This window comes from Ranitomeya imitator, chromosome 4 (assembly GCF_032444005.1).
Source record: "Ranitomeya imitator isolate aRanImi1 chromosome 4, aRanImi1.pri, whole genome shotgun sequence".
NCBI classification, from domain to species: domain Eukaryota; kingdom Metazoa; phylum Chordata; class Amphibia; order Anura; family Dendrobatidae; genus Ranitomeya; species Ranitomeya imitator.
Window position 1 is genome coordinate 10,761,067 of NC_091285.1, and position 17,717 is coordinate 10,778,783.

Genomic DNA, 17,717 nt, shown 5'->3' on the forward strand with positions numbered 1-17,717 from the left:
GATACACAGCTCAGCAGTCAGTATCACACAGGAGAGGATTAGATACACGGCTCAGCAGTCAGTATCACACAGGAGAGGATTAGATACACGGCTCAGCAGTCAGTATCACACAGGAGAGGATTAGATACAGGGCTCAGCAGACAGTATCACACAGGAGAGGATTAGATACACAGCTCAGCAGACAGTATCACACAGGAGAGGATTAGATACACGGCTCAGCAGTCAGTATTACACAGGAGAGGATTAGATACACGGCTCAGCAGACAGTATCACACAGGAGAGGATTAGATACACAGCTCAGCAGTCAGTATCACACAGGAGAGGATTATTCGGGGTCTTATTCTGTGGATTATTCGGGGTTTTTGGTGCACTTGTAATATAAGTGACTACATGCTGTGTCCGGGTTGATGTGACCCCTCTGCTGTTGGAGGGGCTGTGGTGCCTCTTCTGGGGTACACACTGATGGAGGAGGTGCCTGTGTGTGAGGAGAGGCCGGGATTCGGGGCGGTGACTCTGTATTATGCAGGAAGTGCAGACAGGAGGGTCTGTGTCTGTGTGGTGGGAGGACGGGGGGATGTCTGCTGTCCCCCCACACACAGCGCCAGACATCAGGTAAGGGGATGTCCGTCCTCACAGCCGCTTCTCCCCTGCACTTTGGGGTCTCGGATGTGTCTCCCCCGTTACTGTATATAGGGGTCGGGGTCTCGGATGTGTCTCCCCCATTACTGTATATAGGGGTCTGGGTCTCGGATGTGTCTCCCCCATTACTGTATATAGGGGTCTGGGTCTCGGATGTGTCTCCCCCGTTACTGTATATAGGGGTCTGGGTCTCGGATGTGTCTCCCCCATTACTGTATATAGGGGTCGGGGTCTCGGATGTGTCTCCCCCATTACTGTATATAGGGGTCTGAGTCTCGGATGTGTCTCCCCCGTTACTGTATATAGGGGTCTGGGTCTCGGATGTGTCTCCCCCGTTACTGTATATAGGGGTCTGAGTCTCGGATGTGTCTCCCCCGTTACTGTATATAGGGGTCTGGGTCTCGGATGTGTCTCCCCCGTTACTGTATATAGGGGTCCCCCTGGTAGTGAGCGGTCAGAGCCCCCATAGAAAATGGGCGAGGGTCTGCCGGGCATGGAGTCTTCTGGGTATGACAGGCCTCGGCCCTGTAGGGGGCGCATACTGCTCCTCCTCGGCCCTGTAGGGGGCGCCCTCTGCTCTGTAGGGGGCGCATACTGCTCCTCCTCGGCCCTGTAGGGGTCACCCTCTCCTCCTCCTCCTTGACCCTGTAGGGTGGGCCCTCTGTTCCTCCTCGGCCCTGTAGGGGGCGCCCTCTGCTCCTCCTCGGCCCTGTAGGGGGCGCCCTCTGCTCCTCCTCTGCCCTGTAGGGGGCGCCCTCTGCTCCTCCTCTCCACTGTAGGGGGTGCCCTCTGCTCCTCGGCCCTGTAGGGAGCGCCCTCTGCTCCACCTCGGCCCTGTATGGGGAGCCCCCTGTTTCTCCTCGACACTGTAAGGAGCGCCCTCTGCTCCTCCTCGGCCCTGTAGGGGGCGCCCTCTGCTCCTCGGCTTTGTAGGGGGCGCCCTCTGCTCCTCGGCCCTGTAGGGGCGACCTCTGCTCCTCCTCTGCCCTGTAGGGGGCGCCCTCTGCTCCTCCTCGGCCCTGTAGGGGGCGCCCTCTGCTCCTCCTCGGCCCTGTAGGGGGCACCCTCTGCTCCTCCTAAGCCCTGTAGGGGGCGCCCTCTGATCCTCCTCGGCCCTGTATGGAGCGCCCTCTGCTCCTCCTCGGCCCTGTAGGGGGCGCCCTCTGCTCCTCCTAAGCCCTGTAGAGGGCGCCCTCTGCTCCTCCTCGGCCCTGTAGGGGGCACCCTCTGCTCCTCCTAAGCCCTGTAGGGGGCGCCCTCTGATCCTCCTCGGCCCTGTATGGAGCGCCCTCTGCTCCTCCTCGGCCCTGTAGGGGGCGACCTCTGCTCCTCTCGGCCCTGTAGGGGGTGCCCTCTGCTCCTTCTCTGCCCTGTATGGAGCGCCCTCTGCTCCTCCTAAGCCCTGTAGGGGGTGCCCTCTGCTCCCCCTCGGCTCTGTAGGGACGCCCTCTGCTCCTCCTCGGCCCTGTAGGGGGCGCCCTCTGCTCCTCGGCCCTGTAGGGGGGCGACCTCTGCTCTTCGGCCCTGTAGGGAGCGCCCTCTGCTCCTCCTCGGCCCTGTAGGGGGCGCCCTCTGCTCCTCCTAAGCCCTGTATGGAGCGCCCTCTGCTCCTCCTCGGCCCTGTAGGGGCGACCTCTGCTCCCCCTCGGCTCTGTAGGGGGCGCCCTCTGCTCCTCCTCGGCCCTGTAGGGGGTGCCCTCTGCTCCCCCTCGGCTCTGTAGGGGGCGCCCTCTGCTCCCCCTCGGCTCTGTAGGGGCGACCTCTGCTCCTCCTCGGCCCTGTAGGGGGCGCCCTCTGCTCCCCCTCGGCTCTGTAGGGGGCGCCCTCTGCTCCTCCTCGACCCTGTAGGGGCGACCTCTGCTCCTCCTCGGCCCTGTAGGGGGCGCCCTCTGCTCCCCCTCGGCTCTGTAGGGGGCGCCCTCTGCTCCCCCTCGGCTCTGTAGGGGGCGCCCTCTGCTCCTCCTCGACCCTGTAGGGGCGCCCTCTGCTCCTCCTCGGCCCTGTAGGGGGCGTCCACTGCTCCTCCTCGGCCCTGTAGGGGGCGCCCTCTGCTCCTCCTCGGCCCTGTAGGGGGCGCCCTCTGCTCCTCCTCGGCCCTGTAGGGGGCGCCCTCTGCTCCTCCTCGGCCCTGTAGGGAGCGCCCTCTGCTCCTTGCAGCGTGTAGATTATTTGGGGTCTGTGTCATATGCCTTTTCTTTGATTGACAGGTGTGTGATGTCCCCCCGGAGCGGTGTCGATGCGCGGTGTGATGTCCTCGCTGGACCAGGTGCAGATCCTCCTGGGCGGCCGGTCGTACCGCGTGCCCCGCGAGCGGCTGGAGGCGCAGAGCGGCTTCTTCCAGGCCCTCTTCCGCTCTGGGATGCGTGAGAGCAGCGGAGACGCGGTGACGCTCCACGGGCTGAGCCAGGAGGGATTAGAGGGGGTCCTCCGCCACATCATGGGGAGCCCCCTCCAAGACTGCATCCCCCCCGCAGAGAGCAGACGTGGACGTAAGAGACCGAGTGCGGAAGAGCCGGGGTCCGAGGCGGCCCCTCTGCAGGCGCTGGTGGAGGCCGCCTGCTACCTCCAGGTGCACGGCCTCCTGTCCCTCCTGCAGACCTCGCTGTCGGCGGACACCTGCCTGGACCTCCTGGACGTCTCCCAGCTACACGGTCAGTGGGATCTGGCGTCCGCCGCGCTCCGGTATATGGCGGCTCACTACCACTCCATGCTGCAGAGGTCGGACTTCCAGGACAGCCCCGAGGCTCTGAAGGAGCGGGTGCTGGAGGAGCGGCTCCGGGGGGCCCCGGCACTGCTGGTGCTGTCCCAGCAAGGCGCCGGCTCCTGGGTGCTGCTCCGCTACCTACAGGAAGCTGGCGGCTGGCAGGTGATGCCCGGGACCGTCCCTCCCAGCATGCTGCGGGTGCAGGGCTATGGCGCCACCGTCCTAAATAATTACCTGTACGTGGCCGGAGGCTCCCGGGACAATGGGCAGGAGGTCAGCGCCGTGCACTCCTACAATCCGAGCATCGGGAGCTGGAGCGAGGAGCCAGCCATGAACCAGAAGAGGTAACCCCCAATGTGGTCACAGGACGGCCCTCATTAAAGGGGATGTCACCCGGGTTGCTCCAGATCTTTGTAGTGGGTGCTGGGGGGGGGGGATAAACTGAGGGATGCCGAACTCTACCCCTTAAAATATATAAGGCACAACCCCACCGAAGACCCCTGAGTCCTCCAGAAAACACATCAGTGCCCTGCAGCATTACCAGCTATAATGCCCCCGTTATCAGTGCCATCACAGTGCCCCCATAAGAATGAGTCACAGTGCCTCATAAAGTAGTGCCAGCCCCTGTGCCCCCTGTATCAGTGCGAGCCCCCTGTATCAGTGCGAGCCCCCTGTATCAGTGCGAGCCCCCGTACCCCCTGTATCAGTGTGAGCCCCTGTGCCCCCTGTATCAGTGCGAGCCCCCTGTATCACTGAGCCCCCGTGCCCCCTGTATCAGTGCGAGCCCCCTGTATCAGTGTGAGCCCCCTGTATCACTGAGCCCCCGTGCCCCCTGTATCAGTGTGAGCCCCCTGTATCAGTGCGAGCCCCCTGTATCAGTGTGAGCCCCCTGTATCACTGAGCCCCCGTGCCCCCTGTATCAGTGTGAGCCCCCTGTATCAGTGTGAGCCCCCTGTATCAGTGTGAGCCCCTATGCCCCATGTATCAGTGCGAGCCCCCTGTATCAGTGTGAGCCCCCGTGGGCCCTGTATCAGTGCGAGCCCCCTGTATCAGTGTGAGCCCCCTGTATCAGTGTGAGCCCCCTGTATCAGTGTGATCCCCATGTATCAGTGCGAGCCCCCTGTATCAGCTTCAGTGTCGTCCCCCTTTTAGACCCATAATCTGTGCCCGTTCGGCTCTGCTACATCTGAGCCCCGCTCTGTAAGGGGTTAATGTGCGGTGCCGCCGTCCCGCTCCCTTATTTGGAGTTCTGCACTGAGGAGACTCATCATCATCCTCCCTGGTCTGTGTGGAGAGGTGGAGCGGCGGAGGTCTCCTGTGCGCCCCCCGGGCCACCACCACCACATCCCCATACAAGGACCCCCGTGCTTCTCATCTGTGGGGGATTTATGGCGTCACCTGCAGAGTGGGGCGATAATGGGGTGACCTGTCCTGCAGCTTCTATTGCACCTCATCGCCCGGCGGCGGCTCTGCTGGCTGTCAGTGAATAGAGACAGTCTCCCTATAGTCACAGGCCATGAGTAATGGGGACATGGAAACCCCGACGCTGTCAGCCTCGTCTCCAGTCACTGACAGCAAGCGGAGAATAGGAGCACAATGCAGGTAAGGAGGCGGCCGGGCGCGGAGTGCAAGGCTGCCACTAGGAATTTCGGGGCCCCATACTGGTAAAATTTCCAGGCCCCCTTGAGTCTCCGCCCAGGCTCCACACCAGCTCCGCCTCCACCTTCCAACCTTCCACAGTCCCACCGCCCGGTCTTGGAAAAACTCAACTTCTGCACCACGTCCTCATCAAATGGATATTAACAGTTCCCATCAAGCACCAGATCACATTCATAACCAGCAGCTTTTGTTCTGTCCAAAAGAATTTTTAAGCTGCCACCACGACACGGTAGACTCTTTTGGCCGGGCCCTACTCTACTGTAAACTATTAATATAAATATATTTGTATGTATTTTTCTTTAAGGGAATGAGTCACATACATTTTTTTTAATGACCATTAATACAACATACAACGGACAAATATTGTAACACCATGACCAGACCACGTATTACCACCACATAGTGACCGAATAATACCACATACAAGGGACAAATACCGTCACACCATGACTAGACCATATATTACCACCACATTGTGACTGAATAATACCACATACAAGGAACAAATGCCACTACACCATGACCAGACCACATATTACCACCATATAGTGACCGAATAATGCCATATACAAGGGACAAATACCACCACACCATGACCAGACCACATATTACCACCATATAGTGACCGCATAATGCCACATACAAGGGACAAAAACCACCACACCATGGCGAGACCACATATCACCACCACATAGTGACCGAATAATACCACATACAAGGAACAAATACCGCCAAACCACATATGACCACCACATAGTGACCGAATAATGCCACATACCAAATACCATGACAAATACCGCCAAACCACATACAGTAATACCATATAGTGACCTATAATACCACATACAAGGGACAAATACCACCATGGCCAGACCACATATTACCACCACATAATGATCGAATAATACCACATACAAGGGACAAATACTGTAACACCATGACCAGACCACATATTACCACCACATTGTGACCAAATAATACCACATATAGAACGCCCACCAGGGTCGGTGGGCACTTGGTACCTGGTCCGTTCGCAATTAAAGGGGTGGTCACGGTGGCAGCGATCCGGTCCGTGGCCCTGGGCACTCAAGTCAAAGGGACGGTCTTTAAAGGGGTTTGAAAAAATAATAAATGTTCGTGACGCCATCTGTGGTATTCGGTCAGTAGGGACCGACGCTGCTTAAAGGGGTCCACTGGGGTGATGTTATGGCAGCAGATATAGTATGGCTTCCCACAGGTGAAGTTGGGTCCCCAGTGCTCCCGATGTTGTATAGATGGTGAGTGGTGTAGTAAGAACAAAGGACGTAGTTGTGCAGTCTCTTTACCGGTTTTACTGATGGTAACAGGCAGCCACAGTCCAGGGCAGCAGATCACAGGTAAAGGCAGGGTCCGGCTGGCTTGGAAGCGAGTTCAGAGTCCCCTTAACCAGGTGGAGTTAAAAGCCTTCCTAATAGCGCGGTGATGTTGTAGTCCCTTACTGCTTATGGCTTCTGATAAGGTCCTCACAGTTCTCTCTGCCTCCCATGTAGGTTAGGACACAAACCCGTGTGACAGGTGACTCGAGCCTTTTTACAGGGTCTCTATCACGACCCGAGCTCTATGTGTCACTGTGTCTCCCGGGTGTTAGGGCGAGCAGGTGATGTATAATCCAGCTGTCCTGCCGGTTTCTGCTATGTGTCTTAGAGTCCCACTAAAGCCTAGGTCTTCCGGCTACTGGTGTCTGCGCTCAATCAGGGATGTAGCCCAGTCGCAGCTATTCTCCCCTGTTGTCACACTCCTATGCTTTGCGCTCTGGCACGTTAGCTAAAGGCTGTTCTTCTTTCTGTATCTCGCTATCTAGGAGCTACAGCACCTCGGGCTGTACGGCCCCTCACCCGTCCTTCTGCCTCAGACCGCTCCCATCTGCTCTCTGGCACCAACTGTCTAAATCTTCCCAACTGCCTATCAACTAGCTCCTCTTACTGCCCAGAGAGAGCAGCTCCCCTGAAGTCGGGTGTAGAGCTCCCCCTTCTGGCCTGGAGTCAGAACGGTGTTGTATGTGCTGATTACCTGTTAAGAGGAATCTTCCATCGCTTCCAAGCGGGACATCACTCTCCCCATGAGGAAAGCAATGCCACTGTGACAGCCAGGACCCTGGGGAGTCACACATACAAGGAACAAATGCCACTACACCATGACCAGACGACATATTACCACCACATAGTGACCGAATACTACAATACTGATCATTAGTTAAAAAAACAAAAAAACACAATGCTCAGTGCCATTATACTCAGGAACTCTTTATTTACTGTCAGTGTACAGGTAATACAGTGATCACCAGTGACATTATACACAGAAGCTCTGTATATAGTGTTAGTGTACAGGTAATACAGTGATCACTGGTGACATTATACACAGAAGCTCTGTACAGAGTATACAGTGTATAGTGTCAGTGTACAGGTAATACACTGACTCCCCAGTGACATCTCTAGCTGAAGGCCTTCATCTTTGCCTTTCTTTTTCATCCAGCACAGACCGCCATCACTTTTTCCAGCAGGACTCATCTCTGCATAAAATAACACAGTTACTTAGAGCACCACTTCCAGAGCACATTCCCCACTTTTTCCCTTTCTTCTACACTACACATCTGAATATAGATATGCACCCACCATTAATATTTAATTGGTTATTATGCAAACCACCATTCCAAATATAAATTATATTCCGCCACTGTGCTCCAACTAACTATACATAGCCTTAAAAAGCTTTGTATTGAAAATGAGAATGTAACATGTCATTTATCTTGTTATTCTTAATAAAAATTTATTTGAATAAAAAAAAAAAAACTATACATAGCCTTTTCCCCCACCTAATAAATATATATATTAACCCCTTACCGGCATCGGACGTACTATACCGTCCGATGCCGGCTCCCCTGCTTTGATGCAGGGCTCCGCGGTGAGCCCGCATCAAAGCCGGGACATGTCAGCTGTTTTGAACAGCTGACATGTGCCCGTAATAGGCGCGGGCAGAATCGCGATCTGCCCGCACCTATTAACTAGTTAAATGCCGCTGTCAAACGCAGACAGCGGCATTTAACTACCGCTTCCGGCCGGGCGGCCGGAAATGACGTCATCGCCGACCCCCGTCACATGATCGGGGATCGGCGATGCTAGTGAATGGTAGCCATAGAGGTCCTTGAGACCTCTATGGTTACTGATTGCACGTCGCTGTGAGCGCCACCCTGTGGTCGGCGCTCACAGCACACGTGCAATTCTGCTACATAGCAGCGATCAGCAGATCGCTGCTATGTAGCAGAGCCGATCGTGCTGTGCCTGCTTCTAGCCTCCCATGGAGGCTATTGAAGCATGGCAAAAGTTAAAAAAAAATGTGAAAAAAATAAAAAAAACATAAAAGTTTAAATCACCCCCCTTTCGCCCCAATCAAAATAAATCAATAAAAAAAATATCAAATCTACGCATATTTGGTATCGCCGCGCTCAGAATCGCCCGATCTATCAATTAAAAAAAAGTATTAACCTGATCACTAAACAGCGTAGCGGGAAAAAAATTCGAAACGCCAGAATTACGTTTTTTTGGTCGCCGCGACATTGAATTAAAATGCAATAACGGGCGATCAAAAGAACGTATCTGCACCGAAATGCTATCATTAAAAACGTCATCTCGGCACGCAAAAAATAAGCCCTCAACCGACCCCAGATCACGAAAAATGGAGACGCTACGAGTATCGGAAAATGGCGCAATTTTTTAAAATATTTTTTTAGCAAAGTTTGGATTTTTTTTTCACCACTTAGATAAAAAATAACCTAGTCATGAACTCGTACTGACCTGGAGAATCATAATGGCTGGTCATTTTTAGCATTTAGTGAACCTAGCAAAAAAGCCAAACAAAAAACCAATGTGGGATTGCACTTTTTTTGCAATTTCACCGCACTTGGAATTTTTTTCCCGTTTTCTAGTACACGACATGCTAAAACCAATGATGTCGTTCAAAAGTACAACTCGTCCCGCAAAAAATAAGCCCTCACATGGCCAAATTGACGGAAAAATAAAAAAGTTATGGCTCTGGGAAGGAGGGGAGCGAAAAACGAACACGGAAAAATGAAAAATCCCCCGGTCATGAAGGGGTTAATTAGCAGCTGTACTCTTTCCCCAATTCATTACCAGTCACTGCATACTCGATGCCCCCCATCTTCTCTCACACCCTCTATTAATTATCAACAGCTCTACCCTCTCATTCAATACATCATTTACTCCCCCACTCTCAAAATTCATTATTATTTGCTCTCTCCCAATCATCATTTGCTCTCCCCACCCCCCACCTTCAATTCAATTGCTGTCCCTCTTCCCTCACTCTCAATTCATCATGTGCAGTCCCCCTTTAACCCCCTCCCCATATCATCATGTGCAGTCCCCCTTTACCCCCACATCATCATGTGCAGTCCCCCTTTACCCCCACATCATCATGTGCATTCCCCCTTTAACCCCCCTCCTCACATCATGTGCAGTCGCCCTTTACCCCCACATCATCATGTGCAGTCGCCCTTTACCCCCCACATCATCATGTGCAGTCGCCCTTTACCTCCCACATCATCATGTGCACTCGCCCTTTACCCCCCCACATCATCATGTGCAGTCCCCCTTTACCCCCACATCATCATGTGCAGTCACCATTTACCCCCCCACATCATCATGTCCAGTCCCCCTTTACCCCCACATCATCATGTGCAGTCACCATTTACCCCCCCCACATCATCATGTGCAGTCCCCCTTTAACCCCCCTCTCCACATCATGTGCAGTCCCCCTTTACCCCCACATCATCATGTGCAGTTGCCCTTTACCCCCCATCATCATGTGCAGTCCCCCTTTAACCCCCCTCCTCACATCATCATGTGCAGTCCCCCTTTACCCCCCACATCATCATGTGCAGTCGCCCTTTACCCCCACATCATCATGTGCAGTCCCCCTTTAACCCCCCTCCTCACATCATCATGTGCAGTCCCCCTTTACCCCCCACATCATCATGTGCAGTCGCCCTTTAACCCCCCTCCTCACATCATCATGTGCAGTCCCCCTTTACCCCCCACATCATCATGTGCAGTCCCCCTTTAACCCCCTCCTCACATCATCATGTGCAGTCCCCCTTTAACCCCCCTCCTCACATCATGTGCAGTCGCCCTTTAACCCCCCCTCTCCACATCATGTGCAGTTGCCCTTTAACCCCCCCACTCCACATCATGTGCAGTCACCCTCCTCCCCTCACCCATTTAATTAATTTTGTACAAAAAACAAAAAAGTTTTGTATACTTACCTCACAGTCGCTCCCCAGCAGCGCGGCTCCACCTCCAGCGTTAGGTACTTCGGGTGGCGCACAGGTCACCTGACAAAGTACACAGAAGATGGAGGGGGCAGGAGCTGCGCAGCCATCAAGGTAAGACGGCCATGCACAGCTCTGGGAGAGCTCCCGGACCCCAGCGCCAACGTGTGCGCCGCAGCGCGCACCAATTTGCTCCACTACGGGGCCCGATGAACAGTAGCACATAAGCGGGGTCCCATACAGCAGTAATGCCCTGATGTCGGCCCTGGCGGAGTGACTGACGTCTGCTCATTACTGTTCTCCCTCCAGGTACAACTTCCGCTTGCTGGCAGTGAATGGGGCTCTGTATGCAGTCGGCGGCCATTCCCTGCAGACCATGGAGTCCTACAGCCCTGCGCAGAACACGTGGACGCTCGCGGCCCCCCTACCGGACACTCTGGTGGAGTTCTCAGCCTGCGAAAGTATGGGGAGGATCTACGTGGTCGGAGGCTACACCCCCCGGGGTCCGTACTCACTGCCCACCTTACACTAGTGCCCAAATCTGACAGCAGAATAGTGAGCGCAGCTCTGGGGTATAATGCAGGATGTAACTCAGGATCAGTAATGTAATGTATGTACACAGTGACTGCACCAGCAGAATAGTGAGTGCAGCTCTGGGGTATAATACAGGATGTAACTCAGGATCAGTAATGTAATGTACACAGTGACTGCACCAGCAGAATAGTGAGTGCAGCTCTGGGGTATAATACAGGATGTAACTCACGATCAGTAATGTAATGTATGTACACAGTGACTGCACCAGCAGAATAGTGAGTGCAGCTCTGGAGTATAATACAGGATGTAACTCAGGATCAGTAATGTAATGTATGTACACAGTGACTGCACCAGCAGAATAGTGAGTGCAGCTCTGGGGAATAATACAGGATGTAACTCAGGATCAGTAATGTAATGTATGTACACAGTGACTGCACCAGCAGAATAGTGAGTGCAGCTCTGGAGTATAATACAGGATGTAACTCAGGATCAGTAATGTAATGTATGTACACAATGACTGCACCAGCAGAATAGAGAGTGCAGCTCTGGAGTATAATACAGGATGTAACTCAGGATCAGTAATGTAATGTATGTACACAGTGACTGCACCAGCAGAATAGTGAGCGCAGCTCTGGGGTATAATACAGGAGATAACTCAGGATCAGTAATGTAATATATGTACACAGTGACTGCACCAGCAGAATAGTGAGTGCAGCTCTGGAGTATAATACAGGATGTAACTCAGGATCAGTAATGTAATGTATGTACACAGTGACTGCACCAGCAGAATAGTGAGTGCAGCTCTGGGGTATAATACAGGATGTAACTCAGGATCAGTAATGTAATATATGTAGACAGTGACTGCACCAGCAGAATAGTGAGTGCAGCTCTGGAGTATAATACAGTCGGTAACTCTGTCCTTTCTCTGCACAGGTCGGAATATGAGCGTCCTGCGTTACTGTCCGTCAGTGGACGAGTGGTCGGTGTTTGACCTGTGCCGGCAGCACGTGCGGAAGCAGCAGATGGTGTCTATAGAGGAGACCTTGTTTGTGGTTGGGGGCTTTAGACGGGACCCCCTGTCGGGGCTGAGCGAGGACTCGCTGAGCGTTCAGTCCTATAGTACCAGCAGCAGAGAGTGGAACTGTCTGAAAGTCAATACCTCCAAGTCCGGCCTGAGCGTCAGCTGCTCCCTACACAACGACGGGATCTACATCCTGAGCCGGGACGTGAACCCCAACACTGTGGGGCGACACCGCATATTCCTCAAATACTGTGTGTTTACAGGGGTCTGCGAGTACGTACGCGGACCCCCGAGCGAGGGGAACAATATGCAGCTCTTCTCTATGTACCTCGCCCTCCATAGCAGCTGAGAGGCAAAACTACCAAAATCTGCAGCCCCCAAATGTGGACTGCGACCGTCCCTCCCACCGGAGACCACAATCACTGCAAAAGTCTTATTAAAGGGATTGTCCACAGCAGACGCCCACACTCCATGTGCCCCGATAAGCTATAGGGACTGCCCCTTTACCACCCAATCAGGATGTCTCTCTGTAAGCAAAACCAGAGTGTGACCCCCTAATCCATTAAAGGGGCGACCGCTGACATTCCTTGTCGGTGAGCAATGTGTCACTTTGCCTTCACGGTTCCATTCTGCAGATGATAAATGCCGATTGGCACCTGCCCACTGAAAAAAGTGGACCACCCCTTTAAGAGGTAGAACTATGTCAATAAAGGGAATTGAAATGAATGAATGTTATATGTCGCAATTTGATCTCTGCTCCTGGGGATCGCAAACGTTGCCCTTTAAATGGTTGTTTCAACAAAATTTGCATAAATCAATGCTGCAAGTGACTAATAAATTTGATAATTTATTACACCCCCCCACTTTGCATGTCCCGACCTCTTGAAATTATAATTTTGCTTCGTAAAATTGCCAAAATTTATCTTGGTAAAAACAATATTGAGTGGCGAAAACAAGGCATACGAGTGCGGAGAGACACAGATAGTGCTGCAGCTTTCTATTAAGTTTTATCCCACTCCAGTTCTGGATTCACAGCTACACTGCTCAGTACTGTATATTGTCCTCCATTATGCTGTTTTTTATTAAGTGTTTTGTCCCTCACCAAAGTTGGTTTTATGGCTATACTGCTCAGTACTGCTATAGAATGACCTCCATACTTCTGTGTTTTATCCCATTCCAGAGCTGGATTCACATCTACACTGTTTAGTACTGCAAAATATTGTTCTACTTGCAGTTGTAGCTATCTAGTAAGTATTTTATCACACTCCTGTTGTTGATTCACAGCTACATGGCTCTGTACTGATGTATAGAGGTGGGCGGACCCCTGAATGTTCGGGTCTGGTGGGTTCGGCTGAACTGAGGCTGTGTTTCCAGCTGTGCCCCTGAACTGCAGTGACCTCAGTGAGATCACCACTAGCAAAGTGAGACTTTTTCTCTATGCTAGCAGTGATCACCGTAGTTCAGGGGCCCACTCGCTTCAGCTCATTCTTCTTTGCTTCTCAGCATGAATTGTCGCATGATGCCACTGTTCATGGTGAACAGCACATGTCGCACCAATGGATTACGGCATAGGTCACTATGGATTCCATCTCTCAGCCATCCATCCCTCATCCATCCATCTCTCTTTCATTCATCCCTCTTTCATCCAGCCATCCATGTATTCCTCAGACATTCAGCCATACCTCCAGCCATCCCCCGCCATCCATCCACCCCTCAGCCAGCCAGCCATCCCTCATCCATCCATCTCTCTTTCATTCATCCCTCTTTCATCCAGCCATCCATGTATTCCTCATACATTCAGCCATCCATCCCCCGCCATCCATCCACACCTCGTCCAGCCAGCCATCCCTCCATCCCACACAGCCTCCGGGACGGGCGGTAATCTCGATGAGGTCACCGCTGCTCACTGATGCTGCGCTCGCAGCAGCTCATTCCTCAGTAGTTCTCAGCCTGGACAGTCGCATCTTGGCACCGTCCAGGTTAGAAACGGTTTATCCCCCAGACATGGATTACGGCGTGGGGTAGAGCGACGGACAGTAGAGGGATATTGTTGTTTTATATTTTTGTTTTATTACAGGAGACGAGGGATTCAATGTAATGGGCTTTAGGTGAGTATAACTGTGTGTTTATTTTTATATATAAACCGTGCTTTGTTTTTATTTCAGATAAAGGACTTTATTCTGTCTGTGTTTATTTACAATACAACTATAGGATTAGTAATGGATATAATGTGTCTTATAGACGCCTCTCCATTACTAAGCTGTGGGCTTGTTGTCATCTGACAATACAAACGTGACGTCAACCCCACAAATATGAACCCCACTTGCCACCGCTACAGGGCGAGTGAGAAGAGCCGGGCAAAGCTCCAGAATTGGTGCGTCTAATAGGTGCGCCTTTTCTGGGCAGCTGCGGGCTGCTAATTTTAGGCTTGGGGAGGTCAATATCCATGGCCCCTTACCAGCATGAGAATGCGATCCCTCAGCTGTCTGCTTTAGCTTGTCTGGTTGTCAAAAATGGGGGAGGGGGAATCCCACACCAGTTTTTAAAATTATTTATTTAAACATTTTAAAAAAATAACGTGTGGGGACCCCTCTATTCTTGATAACCAGCCAAGCTAATGCTGACAGCTGAGGGTTGCAGCCCCCAGCTGTCAGTTTTGTCTGGCAGGTTATCCAAAATACAGGAGAACCCACGCCATTTATTTATTTTTTTAATCTTTATTTAGATCGCACCTGCCGGCTGATGAATACTCCCATCAGCCGCCGCCTGCTCTCACTGTCATGACAGCATTGCGATCCACCCACGGCTGTTAACATGTTAAATGCAGCTGTCAATCTCTGACAGCGTAATTTAGCATGCCTGCGTTGGAACGGTGTCACTATCCCTGCCCTTTGGCGCCCTTGTCACATGATCCCTGGGGGTTAATGGGTTGGCTGCTTTGTTGTAAGCGTTTACCTCACCCTAGTTCGGAGTTCACAGCTACACTGCTCAGTAAGCCTGTAAAATGTCCTACACACTGCTGCTTTGCTGTAAGTGTTTACTTCACCCTAGTTCTGGGACCACAGCTACACTGCTCAGTAATACTGTATGATGTTCTCCTTTTGAACATGTGCTGCATAGAAACAGTGATGATTAAAGGTAGAGGCTGCAGAGGGGGAAACTCGTGAAAAATGAGGATACAAGTCTAGGAGCTGCGTCCATAAAATGATAGCAGAGTGATGTAGTCCTCTGTGAGACACACAAGTCAGCTTTCTCTCCAGTGCTGAGTGCTTGTTACAATGTATCAGTGAATGTATTGTTCAGGATACTACATGTTCCAGAGAACTGGCTATATGGCACGCGTCTATGGGAATCCTCAGAGGTGTTTATAATGGATGTCGGATTTTAGGGGAGTTTATAAAGGATGTCAGATTTTAGGGGAGTTTATAAAGGATGTCGGATTTTAGGGAGGTTTATAAAGGATGTCAGATTTTAGGGAGGTTTATAAAGGATGTCAGATTTTAGGGGGGTTTATAAAGGATGTCGGATTTTAGGGAGGTTTATAAAGGATGTCGGATTTTAGGGAGGTTTATAAAGGATGTCAGATTTTAGGGGGGTTTATAATGGATGTCGGATTTTAGGGAGGTTTATAAAGGATGTCGGATTTTAAGGGGGTTTGTAAAGGATGTCGGATTTTAGGGAGGTTTATAAAGGATGTCGGATTTTAGGGGGGTTTATAAAGGATGTCGGATTTTAGGGAGGTTTATAATGGATGTCGGATTTTAGGGAGGTTTATAATGGATGTCAGATTTTAGGGGGTTTATAATGGATGTTGGATTTTAGCGAGGTTTATAAAGGATGTCGGATTTTAGGGGGGTTTGTAAAAGGATGTCGGATTTTAGGGAGGTTTATAAAGGATGTCGGATTTTAGGGAGGTTTATAATGGATGTCAGATTTTAGGGGGGTTTATAAAGGATGTCGGATGTTAGGGAGGTTGATAATGGATGTCGGATTTTAGGGAGGTTTATAATGGATGTCGGATTTTAGGGGGGTTTATAAAGGATGTCGGATTTTAGGGAGGTTTATAAAGGATGTCGGATTTTAGGGAGGTTTATAAAGGATGTCGGATTTTAGGGAGGTTTATAAAGGATGTCGGATTTTAGGGAGGTTTATAATGGATGTCGGATTTTAGGGGGGTTTATAAAGGATGTCGGATTTTAGGGAGGTTTATAAAGGATGTCGGATTTTAGGGGGGTTTATAATGGATGTCGGATTTTAGGGAGGGTTATAATGGATGTCGGATTTTAGGGGGGTTTATAATGGATGTCGGATTTTAGGGGGGTTTATAATGGATGTCGGATTTTAGGGGGGTTTATAATGAATGTCGGATTTTTGGAAGGTGGATAATGGATGTCGGATTTTAGGGGGGTTTATAATGGATGTCGGATTTTAGGGAGGTTTATAATGGATGTCAGATTTTAGGGAGGTTTATAATGGATGTCAGATTTTAGGGGGGTTTATAAAGGATGTCGGATGTTAGGGAGGTTGATAATGGATGTCGGATTTTAGGGAGGTTTATAATGGATGTCGGATTTTAGGGGGGTTTATAAAGGATGTCGGATTTTAGGGAGGTTTATAAAGGATGTCGGATTTTAGGGAGGTTTATAAAGGATGTCGGATTTTAGGGAGGTTTATAAAGGATGTCGGATTTTAGGGAGGTTTATAATGGATGTCGGATTTTAGGGGGGTTTATAAAGGATGTCGGATTTTAGGGAGGTTTATAAAGGATGTCGGATTTTAGGGGGGTTTATAATGGATGTCGGATTTTAGGGAGGGTTTATAATGGATGTCGGATTTTAGGGAGGGTTATAATGGATGTCGGATTTTAGGGGGGTTTATAATGGATGTCGGATTTTAAGGGGGTTTATAATGAATGTCGGATTTTTGGAAGGTGGATAATGGATGTCGGATTTTAGGGAGGTTTATAATGGATGTCGGATTTTAGGGAGGTTTATAATGGATGTCAGATTTTAGGGGGGTTTATAATGAATGTCGGATTTTAGGGAGGTTTATAATGGATGTCGGATTTTAGGGGGGTTTATAATGGATGTCGGATTTTAGGGAGGTTTATAATGAATGCTGGATTTTACTGGAGTGAAGCGATACAGGACTCGGACCACTTTGGGGATGTTTGTAGCTTGTTACCATAGAGAGCTAAGCTAAGAGCCCCATTCTCAGGATGGGTTGGACCCCCCACTGATGAATCATCCATCCAAATAGTCTCCAAAAAGGGGTTTGACTGTTGGGGCTCTTTTTGGGGGGCCCCAGGGAGGATCTCGTGCTCCTCTCTGGTACACCGCAATGTCGTATCTAACATTGATTTATTTGCCTGGAGCTTAAGTCTTGTGGAATGGACAATGTTGCATTGCAGTTTTGTATGTGAACACCAGGGGGAGCTGTGGTGCAATCAATTTCATTATCTGCTCAAAATAATTGAGTAAATCAGAAGGTCGCCCAATCTTCTTGGCTGCGGGCGAAATCCACGGGCAAATATTATTATCAGCGGTTAACAAAGTGAAAACTTCATATATTCTGGATAGAACACCCAGGCGGAGCGAGTTAACTCTATGAGGCCCTTATAGGACGATGGTTATTAGAAGGGTTATGAAGATGACTGGGAGACCATCAGACCTTCGAGAAACAAGGTCGTAAATGAAAATATCAAAAAAGTCATTACATTCACTGATGGTTTCCACGAGTAACTTGGAATGGACACAGCAGCTTGCTGATGGTTTCTGTTCAGCGACAAAATATCGACCAACTGAAAACAATCAGTAAAAATAGGAAGAAATGTAACAAGG

General features: G+C 50.8%; 1 protein-coding gene across 1 annotated transcript; it reads left to right on the forward strand.

Annotated features, from left to right (window-relative positions):
* The first annotated feature begins 501 nt into the window (after positions 1-501).
* On the forward strand, positions 502-12,740 carry KLHL42 (kelch like family member 42). The gene is made up of 4 exons (XM_069763003.1): positions 502-612; positions 2,847-3,687; positions 10,632-10,825; positions 11,790-12,740. The coding sequence occupies exons 2-4, from the start codon at positions 2,876-2,878 to the stop codon at positions 12,224-12,226; spliced, it is 1,443 nt and encodes a 480-aa protein (XP_069619104.1). The 5' UTR covers positions 502-612; positions 2,847-2,875; the 3' UTR covers positions 12,227-12,740.
* Positions 12,741-17,717: the final 4,977 nt, after the last annotated feature.